The sequence below is a fragment of the Cibotium barometz genome, chromosome 58 (assembly GCF_041138505.1).
Source record: "Cibotium barometz isolate CiBa-2024 chromosome 58, ASM4113850v1, whole genome shotgun sequence".
Taxonomy (NCBI): domain Eukaryota; kingdom Viridiplantae; phylum Streptophyta; class Polypodiopsida; order Cyatheales; family Cibotiaceae; genus Cibotium; species Cibotium barometz.
This window is the reverse complement of record NC_141103.1, coordinates 9,563,685-9,575,745: the sequence shown is the minus strand read 5'-3', so window position 1 is coordinate 9,575,745 and position 12,061 is coordinate 9,563,685. Positions and strand designations below refer to the sequence as shown.

General features: G+C 42.9%; 1 protein-coding gene across 1 annotated transcript; it reads left to right on the top strand.

The window, feature by feature from the left end:
• Nucleotides 1-7,322: 7,322 nt before the first annotated feature.
• LOC147605876 (uncharacterized) lies at nucleotides 7,323-7,967 on the top strand. Its single transcript, XM_086792559.1, has one exon. The coding sequence runs from the start codon at nucleotides 7,323-7,325 to the stop codon at nucleotides 7,965-7,967; it is 645 nt and encodes a 214-aa protein (XP_086648685.1).
• The last annotated feature ends 4,094 nt before the right edge of the window (nucleotides 7,968-12,061 follow it).

Sequence of the window (12,061 nt, the reverse complement as noted above, 5' to 3'; positions counted from 1 at the left end):
AAGTCAAACCACAAGAACTGACATTACGTCCACTTCGAGAGAACCTTTTGGCACGTCAAGTTTAGATGGGATATTTCTCAATGAAAATTGGGAATATGACCTACACACGGAGACTCTGACTGACCTATACACGGGTTACACATACCATGTAGGTTGGTTAGATATCATACGATCTACATCTAGTGCCACCAATCTAGATGAACAACAACAAATGATATGTGAAGTTTTCCATAGAATTATCCAATTCGAGAGGCAAAATAGGGGAGTGAACCTAGTTTCAACTGGCCCTATGAGATTTTTGGATACGGGCAAGGCTAAACAACCAACCCTGTCGTCGCAATTAGAGACTCCCTCGGTGAGTCCCATAGATCCTTCGTATGTTGTTTCGCCTGGAGTCTCAATGCAAGTTGAGCCCACGAGCAGTAGCTTTAGCTTTCCAATTTTGGCTCAACTTTCCATTAGGGAATCCACAATTCCTACTCTGATGATGAGCATGATGGAAAGTGCACCCGTTTACCACTATAGTTAATACAACACTGCTACCTAGTGGTACAGTACCTACTACAAACAGTGCATACCAGTGCATATCGACCATATGTACCTATCGCTACTCATGCTCATGTAGCTCCTACGCCTCCTGTTATGCCAATGGTGTATGCTCCACAAATGCCTTATTAGAACCCTTATCCAAGAGGAGCTATGCCTAGTCACATATCATATCCTGCATCAGCTGCATACATACCAAGACCAATGCCAACTCCTATCAACCAGGCCATTCCAGAAGTGCCTCCACCATGCCTGCTCACTTAGGTGATCTAGAAGCGTTTGCTCAAATGATCGAACGATCTATTGTGGAAAACATGTGTGGCATACTTGAGAGAGAGCCTAGAAGCAAGGCGGTACAAGTTGCCAAGCTCACTCAGAACTTCGGTGGTAACGAAGATGTTAGGAAGCACATTGAAGTTTTTGAACACGTGTGTGATTCCTTGGAAGAGCACAATGAGCTACATAAATGTAAAGCCTTAGGCTTAACCTTGAGTGGAAAAGCCGAAGATTGGTATTGAACTTTAAGGGTTGAGGAGCGTACTCACTATCCCACTCTCAAGAGATTGTTCTTGAAAGAGTACATACGTGAGGGTGTGCTTTGGGGTGTAGCATCTCAACTCCAAAAAGCTGAACGCGAGGAAGAAGAGTCAGTGAGAGACTTTATTAGTCGACTAAAGCATCTAAATTCTTGCTTACTCCCGATGAGCGTTTCAATAACAACCAACTTCTTGATAGATTCATCCGAGGATTGCGCCACGAGGACATATACAATGGCCTAGTCATTAGAGGTCTTATGACGTGGGAAGCAGTCTGCCAATGCAATCCAGTTAGAAGACAGCTTGATGATTGCATGTAAAAAGGTGTCTTCGGAGACAAAGTCTGTTAGTTCGCAAGTATCTGGGCACGAGCCAATGACTGTAAAACCTATTGCCAAGGAGCCCAAGATATCCGAAATGTCTATAGCTGACCTTACTAAGGCTCTCAAGAATACTTTAAGGGTGATCGAGCTCCTCAAAATAACCATATGTACCAAAGAAGAGAGCAACAATGGTGTTCAGTTTGCTTAGGACCACATAGCACGAGTGAATGTCCCACATTGAGAGTTAAATTCAGTGGGACTTGCAATACATGTGGTAAGTATGGCCATCAATCTAAGGATTGCCTAGTACTTAAGCGTATGTTAGCAAATCAGGCACCACTAGCCTGGTCAAACACACCTCAAGTACCCACACTGATGCCTGCACCACCCCATCACAACACATAGTTCCAAGGAACCCAAATTTAGTCTAGTTTGTGCCATTACCACCACCAGTGCTAGGACCACAACCTCCGCATCCGAGGGTTACCCCTATAAACCAGATGAGTTGTGAGTCACATAGTGCATGTGGGGATTATGAAGAGGATATAGACCCCACTGTTCCATATGGGATTGATACGTTTGAAATGACTACCCAGTATTACATGGAGGATCATTTCGGGCAAGTCAAGCCTGTATATCAAGCGGCTGCTCTCGCCCCCACAAGAGGACAAAACCTTAATACCTTTGCCACGAGACCACCTCTTCAATGCTACGATTGTGATGGACCGCATCGTGTAGCGGAGTGTCCTAATAGGCTACAGAAGATCACTATTCAAATGCAACCAAATCAAGGGAGCATCGTGTAGCGGAGTGTCCTAATAGGCTACAGAAGATCACTATTCAAATGCAACCAAATCAAGGGAGCACGTCGGGAATGTCGGTACTTACATGTAATCGTTGTGGCAGAGATCATTTGATTGTTGCTCAATGTCCACATAATCCAAGTGCACCCAAGATCACGCCATTGAATTTGGTTGAGGTCACCAATGAGGCACTAGGAACCACACCTGTTGTACCTGCAAATGTAGTCACACGGTCAATGCTTCAAAATCAAAACTACATTCTTGAAGAGAGGGATACTGTATCAATTGCTCGAGCAAAGAAAAAGAAAACACGACGGAAGAGATCGCTTAATGCCACAAGCTCCAAACCTAGTTCAAAGACTAATATAGGGACAGGAGACGACCCTGTGTATCTGAATGATCCTGAAGATGATTCTGATTCAATAAAAACCATGGAGACCAAAGCCACTACTTTAAGGGAGGAACCCACTTGGGAGGAGCGCAACGAAGGAGAATCAAGCAAAGACATAAATCGGGGGAAACAAAAGGAAACTCCTCCTGCCCCACAACCAAGTCAGCTAATGCCCTCTCGGCTACCCAGTCAAGCCACGTGGGCCAAAAACCCTCAAGAAAAAGATTGGGACTTACCCAAACCCAGTAGAGGAGATTGAACGAGTGCAACACTTAAGGGGTTTGGTGGAAGAAACACGAAGAGAACTGGAGCCAGAACCTAGAAAAATCAAGATCCCAGACATAGTGTTTCCTACACAAGTTCAGCCTCACAGGAGCCATAAACCGTTAGCTATACCTAGTATCATTCGGGAAGAAAGTGAGGATGGGACATCAGGAAGTGGGCAAACACCCTTCTTGCTTGAAAGAATGTTTAGTGAGGGAATGCCTGACCCCATCGAAGAGGAAGTGATTCCATCTTCATCAGTCCCAAGGGCCGATATCTCAAAAAGTACCGTTGAATGTGAACTAATGGATTTCATGTCCTCTGAAATCAGAACCACGATCATATCCAAGTTATATGGAGATCTTGAGCTATTCTTAGCTCTTCGGGCATTTCTCAATGGAGAACTGAAGATGGGGTTACCACAATTTGCAAATATGGATAGACTCGACATGCTTCAAGATGTGGAGGAACATTTGGATCTACAGTCCAACCTAGATGAAGACTCGGTCATTGAAATACCTGTTAACAAGTTGGGACAGTACTTTGAGGTGACGAATCTAATGCAATCCTCCCCATTACTACCAAGGGATTAACTCTAAAGGGAATACTTGATGGTGGTGCTGGAGTGAGCATTGTGACTAAAAACTGCTAGGAATCTATGGGAAGACCTCACCTAGAAGTCACAAACATAGTGGTTAAGATGGCAAACGGAACTATAGCTAAGCCTATTGGAATGCTAAGGGACCTTAAGATCAAGGTTCTGGGATACAAGGTAAGACATACCTTCATTGTAATGGATTTCTCTAAGCATCCTATGTCATATCAAATGATCTTAGGACGTCCTTTCATGAGGGAAGCACAAATGGTGTCGAAAAACCATGTCTACTTACAATTCCAAGACTCTGTCATTCGAGTTGATCTTGAGAATGGTAAGCATACCTTCATTGTAATGGATTTCTCTAAGCATCCTATGTCATATCAAATGATCTTAGGATGTCCTTTCATGAGGGAAGCACAAATGGTGCATGACTGGTCAAAAAACCATGTCTACTTACAATTCCAGGACTCTGTCATTCGAGTTGATCTTGAGAATGGTCGCACGCATCCTTTAGGAAGCAAGGTTATCATTGATAAAATCGATCGGATACCACTATTCACTCAGTCCCATTAAAGTATTGCTATACATACAAAAAAGAGACGGATGATGGGGAAGATTCTCCTTATATGGATGTCCTACCGGGCATGACTGAGTCAGATAACGAAGATTGGGTACACCTAGCGGCAACCGTAGACACCTGGGGAAATAGAGGCACAAGTTGGGTAACACCTGCTGAGGGGCAAGATATGCCACTAGTAGTGCCAGTAAACATGATAGGTGTTATGCACTACTTGACTTCTGATGGCAAGAAAGTGGCAAACTCCCTTGACACTGAAAGTAGCGAAGGCTCTGACCAATGCGACTCCGAGTTTGAATCTCAAGAAGAAACTGACTCTGAGCCTGATAGGGGGTATGAATTGAATATTCACCCAAGTGTGGAAGCCACGTGCTCAAGGCCGAGAACAGTAACCTCTTGCAGTTCATCCGAGAGAGTGAGGGGGACACAAGTGAAGATCGATCAAGTGAGTCTGAATCTGATATAAACAAAAATCAAAAACTAGGTAAGAAGAAGATGAGACATAAGCGACAACGCTATCGAGAGCTAATGTATGAGCTAGAATAAACAAAGAGAGATCCACTACAGAATGGCTTAGTTATGTAGGAGCATATGACACTCATCGGGTGGATAATTGGGGAGAATACCTCCAAAGTGTCATGTGGTGTAGTCCGCAACCTCATGACATCGCCCAATTAGAAATTGAAGAGAAGTCGAAACTAAGTCGTACTATGAGAAGGCGTCAAAACCGAGAGTTAGCTCAGCAACAACAAAAGGAAGCAGAATTTAAAGAAAAAAGCATGGCACAACAAGAACCGGTAGACTTACACCCCGCACCCGAGCATTTCAAATCTTTTACCCCCACGGCGGGGGAACGTAAAGTCGTCTAACGTAAAGTCGTCTACACAAAAGTCCAATAACTGCCTACCAATGGGAGTAGTGGTGTCTACGATGGCCCGGGGTAGTTAAGGAGATAGGACTAGCAGATCCAGGTGAGGAGTCTAAACCAATTTTTATTGCTCAAGACCTCACCAAGACGAAAGAAGCTACACTTAAGATGCTTCTTAAAGAATTCAAGGACATATTTTCTTGGACATACCATGATATGAAGGGTGTTCCACCCAATGTGGTGCAACACACAATTCCAATGATTAGCACTGCTAAACCAGTCTAGCAACGTCCCTACCCAATGAATCCTAAGTATGCAAAGATTGTACAAGAGAAAATTGAAAAGCTTATAAAATGTGGATTCATATACCCTATTGAGCACTCAGAATGGGTTTCTTCGATAGTCATTGTACCAAAGAAGAATGGGAAACTCAGAGTGTGCGTTGATCTCAAAAAGGTTAATGCAGCCACCAGAAGAGATCATTACCCCTTGCCGTATTCGAAACATGTGCTTGAAAGAGTTGCAGGGCAAAGAGGCTTATAGCTTTTTAGACGGGTACTCTGGTTATAATCAGATCACAATTGCAGTAGAGGACCAAGCTAAAACAGCTTTTATAACGGAGTTTGGAGTGTTTGCCTTTCGCGTCATGGCCTTTGGCTTAACCAATGCACCTGCAACATTCCAACGATTGATAAACACAGCCTTTAAGGAATATCTAAGGGACTTTTGTGAAGCCTTCTTAGATGATCTTTGTGTTCATTCATCTTGGGAGGACGAGCACTTGATGTGTTTACGAAAAGTATTTGAAAGGTGTAGATTATATCGCATCTCATTGAATCCTTTCAAATGCCAATTCTGGGTTAAACACAAAGTTATTCTAGGGCATATAATGCCCAAAAATGGGATTTCCACTGACGAAAGTAAAATCAAGGTCACCAACTATAAGGGAGTCCAACGCTTTATGGGCCATGTTAGTTATTATTATCGAAGGTTTATTTTATTCTTTGCGCGACTGAGATGGCTTGACCATTGTACAAGCTTCTCATCGAGTTTATTTGGACCGAAGATTGTGACCGTGCATATATGAGTTATTAAAGAAGGCCCTGTTGGGGCGAGTGCTCCAATCTTGCGAATGCCCAACTGGGATTTAATCTTCCATGTGCATATTGATGCATCAAACTTTGCTATTGGGTGTGTACTAACTCAACCTGGAGAACATAAACTAGACTACCCCATTAGCTTTGCCAGTCGCCAGTTGAACAATGTTGAAATGAACTACACCACTACGGAGCAAGAAGGATTGGCAATGATATATATAGTAAAAAAAATTCGTTAACCTTCTTGCCACCAAGTTTGTTTTCTATGTGGATCATCAAGCATTGTTGTATCTGGTGAACAAACCATGCTCCACAAGAAGAATCACACGATGGTTGTTGATTCTTCTTGAGTTTGATTTCACTGTTGTTGTGAGACCTGGCAAAAAACATGTCATGGCTGATCATTTGTCTCGCATACCTAATGGTGAAGCTCCTACGGGAATTGATGACTTACCTGACACTTCCTTGTTCATGGTGGAGACAATGCCTGAATGGAGTGAGAAGATTGTTAACTTCCACCCAAAGAGCTTCGTAAAGATCTAGCTCAAAAGCTGATCAAGGAATGCGAACCCTATTGCCTAATGGCCGGGACTCTTTATAAAAGAGAAAAGGATGATGTTCTTAGGCGTTATGCCCGAGAGGATGAGTATCTATATATTTTGCAAGAGGCACATATGGGCGTAGCCGGTGGTGACTTTTCAGGAGACTTAACTACGCGAAAGATATTGCAATCAGGGTATTGGTGGCCCACTATGTTCCAAGATGCATCACTTTTTGTGAAGGGTTGTGATGATGAATGCCAAGGCTACAAGAAACCCCAGTGGAAAGATCAGATGCCCCTACATCCAATTAAAGTAAACCAACCGTTTGAAAAGTGGGGTTTAGACTTTGTAGGTCCAATCAGCCCAGCGGCCCGTAACACACAATCTCGCTATATTATTGTGGCCACTGACTATGTGACCAAATGGGCTGAAGCAAAAGTGACACGTAAGGCAGATGCGAGGACAACATCCAAGTTCCTCTTTGAAAATATAATCACATGCTTTGGTTGTCCTTTTGAACTTGTGAGCGATAATGGTACGCATTTTATAAATGAAGTAATTAAGGAGCTCACAACAAATTTCATGATATCCCATTATAAATCTACTTCTTATTATCCGCAAAAGCAAATGGCCAAGTCGAGAGTACCAACAAGACCTTAATCTCTATTCTGACAAAGACAGTTGAGGCTCATCACACAAATTGGGATCTAAAGCTTATGTTAGCTTTATGGGCCTATCGTACTGCGTACAAAGTGGCTATATTGCACACCATTCAAGATGGTATATTGCCAAGAAGCAGTCATGCCCTGGGAATTTGTCATTCTTAGTCTTCGTGTTGCTACTCAAGAGGGCTGGGATGGTAATCCCTTAGTAGAGCGTTTGTATATCCTTGAGCGGTTAGACGACGAAGAAAGACAATTGGTGGTGTGCAATGCCCTTGTAGAGAAGGATAGGAGGAAGAAATGGTTTGATCGCCACCAGAAAAACAAGGACATCAAAGTTGGGGATAAAGTCCTGATGTATGGAGTGCGTAACGAAAAGAAGAAGCTAAAATTTACTGGTAAGGGACTGTACAGAGTATGTGAAATTACCCCGCAAGGTACCATCCGAGTGGAGACTCTCGATGGAGTTGAAACCGTTGGATTCCTCAATGGGAGTAAATTCAAAAGATACTATGACCCTCTAAGCCAAGAGAAATTACATGCAATCCATCAGAAGAAGGCAACTAAAGAACAGGCTGAGCTTAAGATACAAGCGAGAGTTAAAGCTAAAGAACATCAGCAGCGTGTTAGGCACCAACGAGAGGCCAACTTGGGGATTACGCAAGCATTTTTCAAGGAGGCAAAGGAGGATTCACTAGAATATGACCCGCCTCTACGATACCCAATTGAGCTACAGAGTCCTTATAGAAAAGTGCTATAAAATGCATTATTGGATACGGGAAAGTGCTATATAATGCATTATTGGATACAAGAGCTCAACACAATTTACTGTCATATGGAGTGTGGTGTCAACTTGGAAAACCACCCTTATCCAAGAGTACCATCCAAGTTAAGGGTATCAATAAGAAGAAAACCACTATCTCGGGAATTCTGCACACTCCTGTTGCCTATGACAAAAGGGGACTGTGGTTCAAAGCTTTTTGGTTATGCCTGCTGGTACCATGGAGGGAACTGTAAACTTAGGGTGCAAATGGATGTTAGCCACCAAGTGCAATATTGATTGGGCAACCAGGTGAGTTACAACGCAAGAACCAGCTCTCAGCCTACTGACCACTCAGGGTCTCGCACCTAAGCCATCAACTCTAGACAAAACGCTAGATAAGGAAAAATCACAAAGTCAAGTGGCTACACCACCCCTCTAACACTTCAACGCGAAGAGTGAAGACAGGCAGTGTGGTCCCAAGGCTCCGCTTACTTTACCGAAGAGTACATACAAATGGGTCCCAAAAGCTTCATTAACAGCTACCTCTACTACTCAATCTCGTTCAGACAAGAAGCTTCGTAGTAGGAAAGCAGCTACCTCTACTACTCAATCTCGTTCAGACAAGAAGCTTCGTAGTAGGAAAGCAGCTACCCGCCCTAGAAAAGGCAAGGTAACATCACGTTGGATTCCTAAACATCGCCTGTAAAATCTTGTGAGCCAAATGTTACCACCCCAATGACAATTCAAGACCGTGGTAAGGGAAAGGTAATGGAGTACTCCACGCCACTTCTTCCAAAGCTAGTTTGGATTCCCAAACGATATCGATCGATACCACCTAGCTCAGGAAAGGGGGAAGAAACCAATGAGTCTACGTCTCCCCTTGTAAATGTATTGTCGGAAGCCATATCCTTCGTTCGTTTATGAGAGCGTACACTACCATCTCTGCAACTTGATGTGGCCACAAGGGTCATAAAAAGCTATTTGCCCACATCACCACCTATAACCCACTGGACAAATTGGTTCCAAGGGGCTACAACATCATTGCAAAAAAAATGATCTACCCAAGGAAGGGGGGAGCATGTACTTACGTTCGACATTCTATTGCTTCCTCCCTAACCTTCTCCCTTGACCATGTAACTTCCAAATTCGAGGGAATGTATATATATAGCTTCATACACAAAAAAGAAAAGAAAAGAAAAAAAATATAGTAAAAAGAGCAAGAGCACATTAAGAGGAGAGTTATCCGCACACAATTAGAAACAAGATTAACCTGTCGTCATGAACCTACTGATGCTATATCTGTGTTTGTAGATATGGCAAATGCACGAGCATCCCACACTTCATCCACTCCCACCTTTTGGTGAGAGGTATCATCTGTACCTTTCTCAGATATTTCACGTGCTATCCTATAATTAAAACCGAATTGGGTCATATATATGTACTAGCCAGCGAGGAAAATGTTGAGGAATTAGAATGGCTAATTTGCCTATTGACCATGACTGACCCCTACTCCGTATAGAGGACATATCCCCGATAGCCTAAGTCTTTACTTTTCCATAGGATGACTATCCTCGCATAGTTACATTCTTGACGAGTCTATGTGGATGGGAGGACGAAGAAGATATATTTGATGATGAATGGACGGATGAGACTCATGGCACTACCGAGGCTGATTTTATTTATTTGGATGATGCGGATAGAGGCTTAGCCTTAGGGCTACAGCCAGAACTCTACAACATCCTCTTACCTTGATCCTCAGTATTAGTGTGGTGACTGGTAGGTAGGTTAGTGTTTTCAAGTTGTTTCTAGTTTTGTGTCCTTAAACGAGTCCTTATTTTTTTCCACTAATGTGCCTCTCGAAGTATAGTGCTTGTTAGTTAATTGTACAGGTTGAAAAGTTTGAGGTGGGTTCGCTTTCATAGTCCTGGGACTATGAAAAGTTTGAGGTGGGTTCGCTTTCATAGTCCTGGGACTACCGTGCAATGTTCATACATGGATATCTACATCAAATTGCGGGCATTTCTCATCGAATTAAGGAGATCTCCAAAATACAGGTGTAATTCTTCCATGCCCACTCTCTTTCATTTTTACTGTAATTTGTCAAGCACTACTTAGTTTTTGAAGTTGCCTAAGGTGTTAGTGTAAATCATTAATTGAGTTTAACCTTATTTTAGAAATTCTTGGGAATGCATGATGTCTTTAGTTAACCTTGGAATATGGTTGTCTTAGGGATAATTTGGGAGCAAAAATCCAAAGAAATTAAAAAAAAAAGGCCTACAGAAAATAGCAATGTATGCCTGTTATGTGCTTTCATACTGGCCTATCGCCACACTTGGTAGGCGGCGAGGAGTATTCCACTCCAGACTGATGCCCTAGGTTGGTAGGGGGTAGCCTTGCCTAAGGTGAGCTAGTAGATTCCTGGAGAAGGCCTTCTGGTAAACATGGCACCAGGGTCGCGCTGCTAGTTTTGCTTTAGGGAGGTTGCCATTGTTTGTAAAAATTATCACAGCATAAAAGAAATAAAGGCAAAAGACTCCTATGACTCTGATATTTCTTGTGTCCTTAGGCTCTTGGGATTAGCTTGTTCTTAGAATAGACACATTGTGGTCATCTGTTTATTTATAAGCTTGGTAATTTTCCTTGACTTAGGGGCCAGTTGTAGACCTTGATTAACCTTCGACACCTTGCTAACTCTTGAATTACTTTTAATAATTTTAAACTACTGTTAATTTGCTACGCTAGCTCCTTAATGTGACCTCTTAAACTAGGTTCTCATGGTATACTTCCATTGTAGTCTAACATGCTTGATTTTATTTTTGATACACTCTATATCTTTTGTAGACCAAGCATGCTTTCACTCTACTTCCCTATTTTGTAGATACACTCTACCACAACAAACCCTGTCGAGCTTACCATACCATAGCTTCCGAGAGGACGAAATCTACATCAAGAAGGGGGGCATGTTAACCTATGGCGGACATTGAGACGTATTACTTTTTACGTCATATAATTATTTTACGTATTCTAAGTCATGGGACGGGCTTGTCGGCACCACATGTAAAGGGTAAGGGGATTGGGTGATCGTCGATGAGAGGCGCACCTCGAATTTCATCAGGATAAGGGTTAGGATCCGCCAGCCATGTGTGGGCGCCCATGTGTGAATGGCCAGGTCACATATAAAAGTCAAATGTAACCTAAAACCTCTCATTCTCTAAGTGTTGAATACAAGGAGTGCTCTTGCTTCATCTTCTCCATCTCCTTCCCCTGTGTGTGTGTGTGTGTGTGTGAGAGAGAGAGAGAGAGAGAGAGAGAGAGAGAGAGAGAGAGAGAGAGTGTGTGTAGCGATCGAGCATTGCGTGGCGGCACGGCGGTAGCGAGACGGCGGTGGCTCCTTCATGCGGCACGAGAATCCTTCATGTGACGGGCGGTCTGAGCGATGAGTGACACACCATTGCTCCTTGTTTTGAGCTTGCTGGTTTCCTAGTTGTGTGCTTGCAGCCATTCATGGCTCACACACGGTGCTTGGCAAGTCCCTAGCTCCGATACATGTAGCAAGAATGCACAACTCCTTCCGATGATGATTCACTAGATTGTGTTTGTGGGAGGTTCTTGTGGCATTCTACCTTTGTAGGTAGTGGTTCTTGTGGCTCACTAGCATTTGTCTTACTATTATATAAGCAACAAGTTCTTGTGTCTACCTCCATTTTTAGGGGAGTAGGTTCTTATGTCGACCTCCATTTTTAGGGGAGTAGGTTCTTATGTCGACCTCCATTTTTAGGAGAGTAGTTTCTTGTGTCTGCTACCACAACATCAACTGCTACTAGTTCAAATAGTGGGTTCATGTAGATGATCCATGGATACATCTCCAATTGTATCCCTTTATTGGATGAAGTGATAATAAGTAGTTCCTCTTGGGGTAAGCAAGCAGAGTTTTCCATGTATTTTTTCTTTGGTCCTCTAGACGATATAACTATTTTGGGCTCATTAAGTTGAAATTGATGACGAAACCTAATTAATCTTGATAGCTTTAGGCACCTATATGATGGTATTGCCCTCATAGTATCCTTGATCCTAAAGTAGGCTTGTGGGTA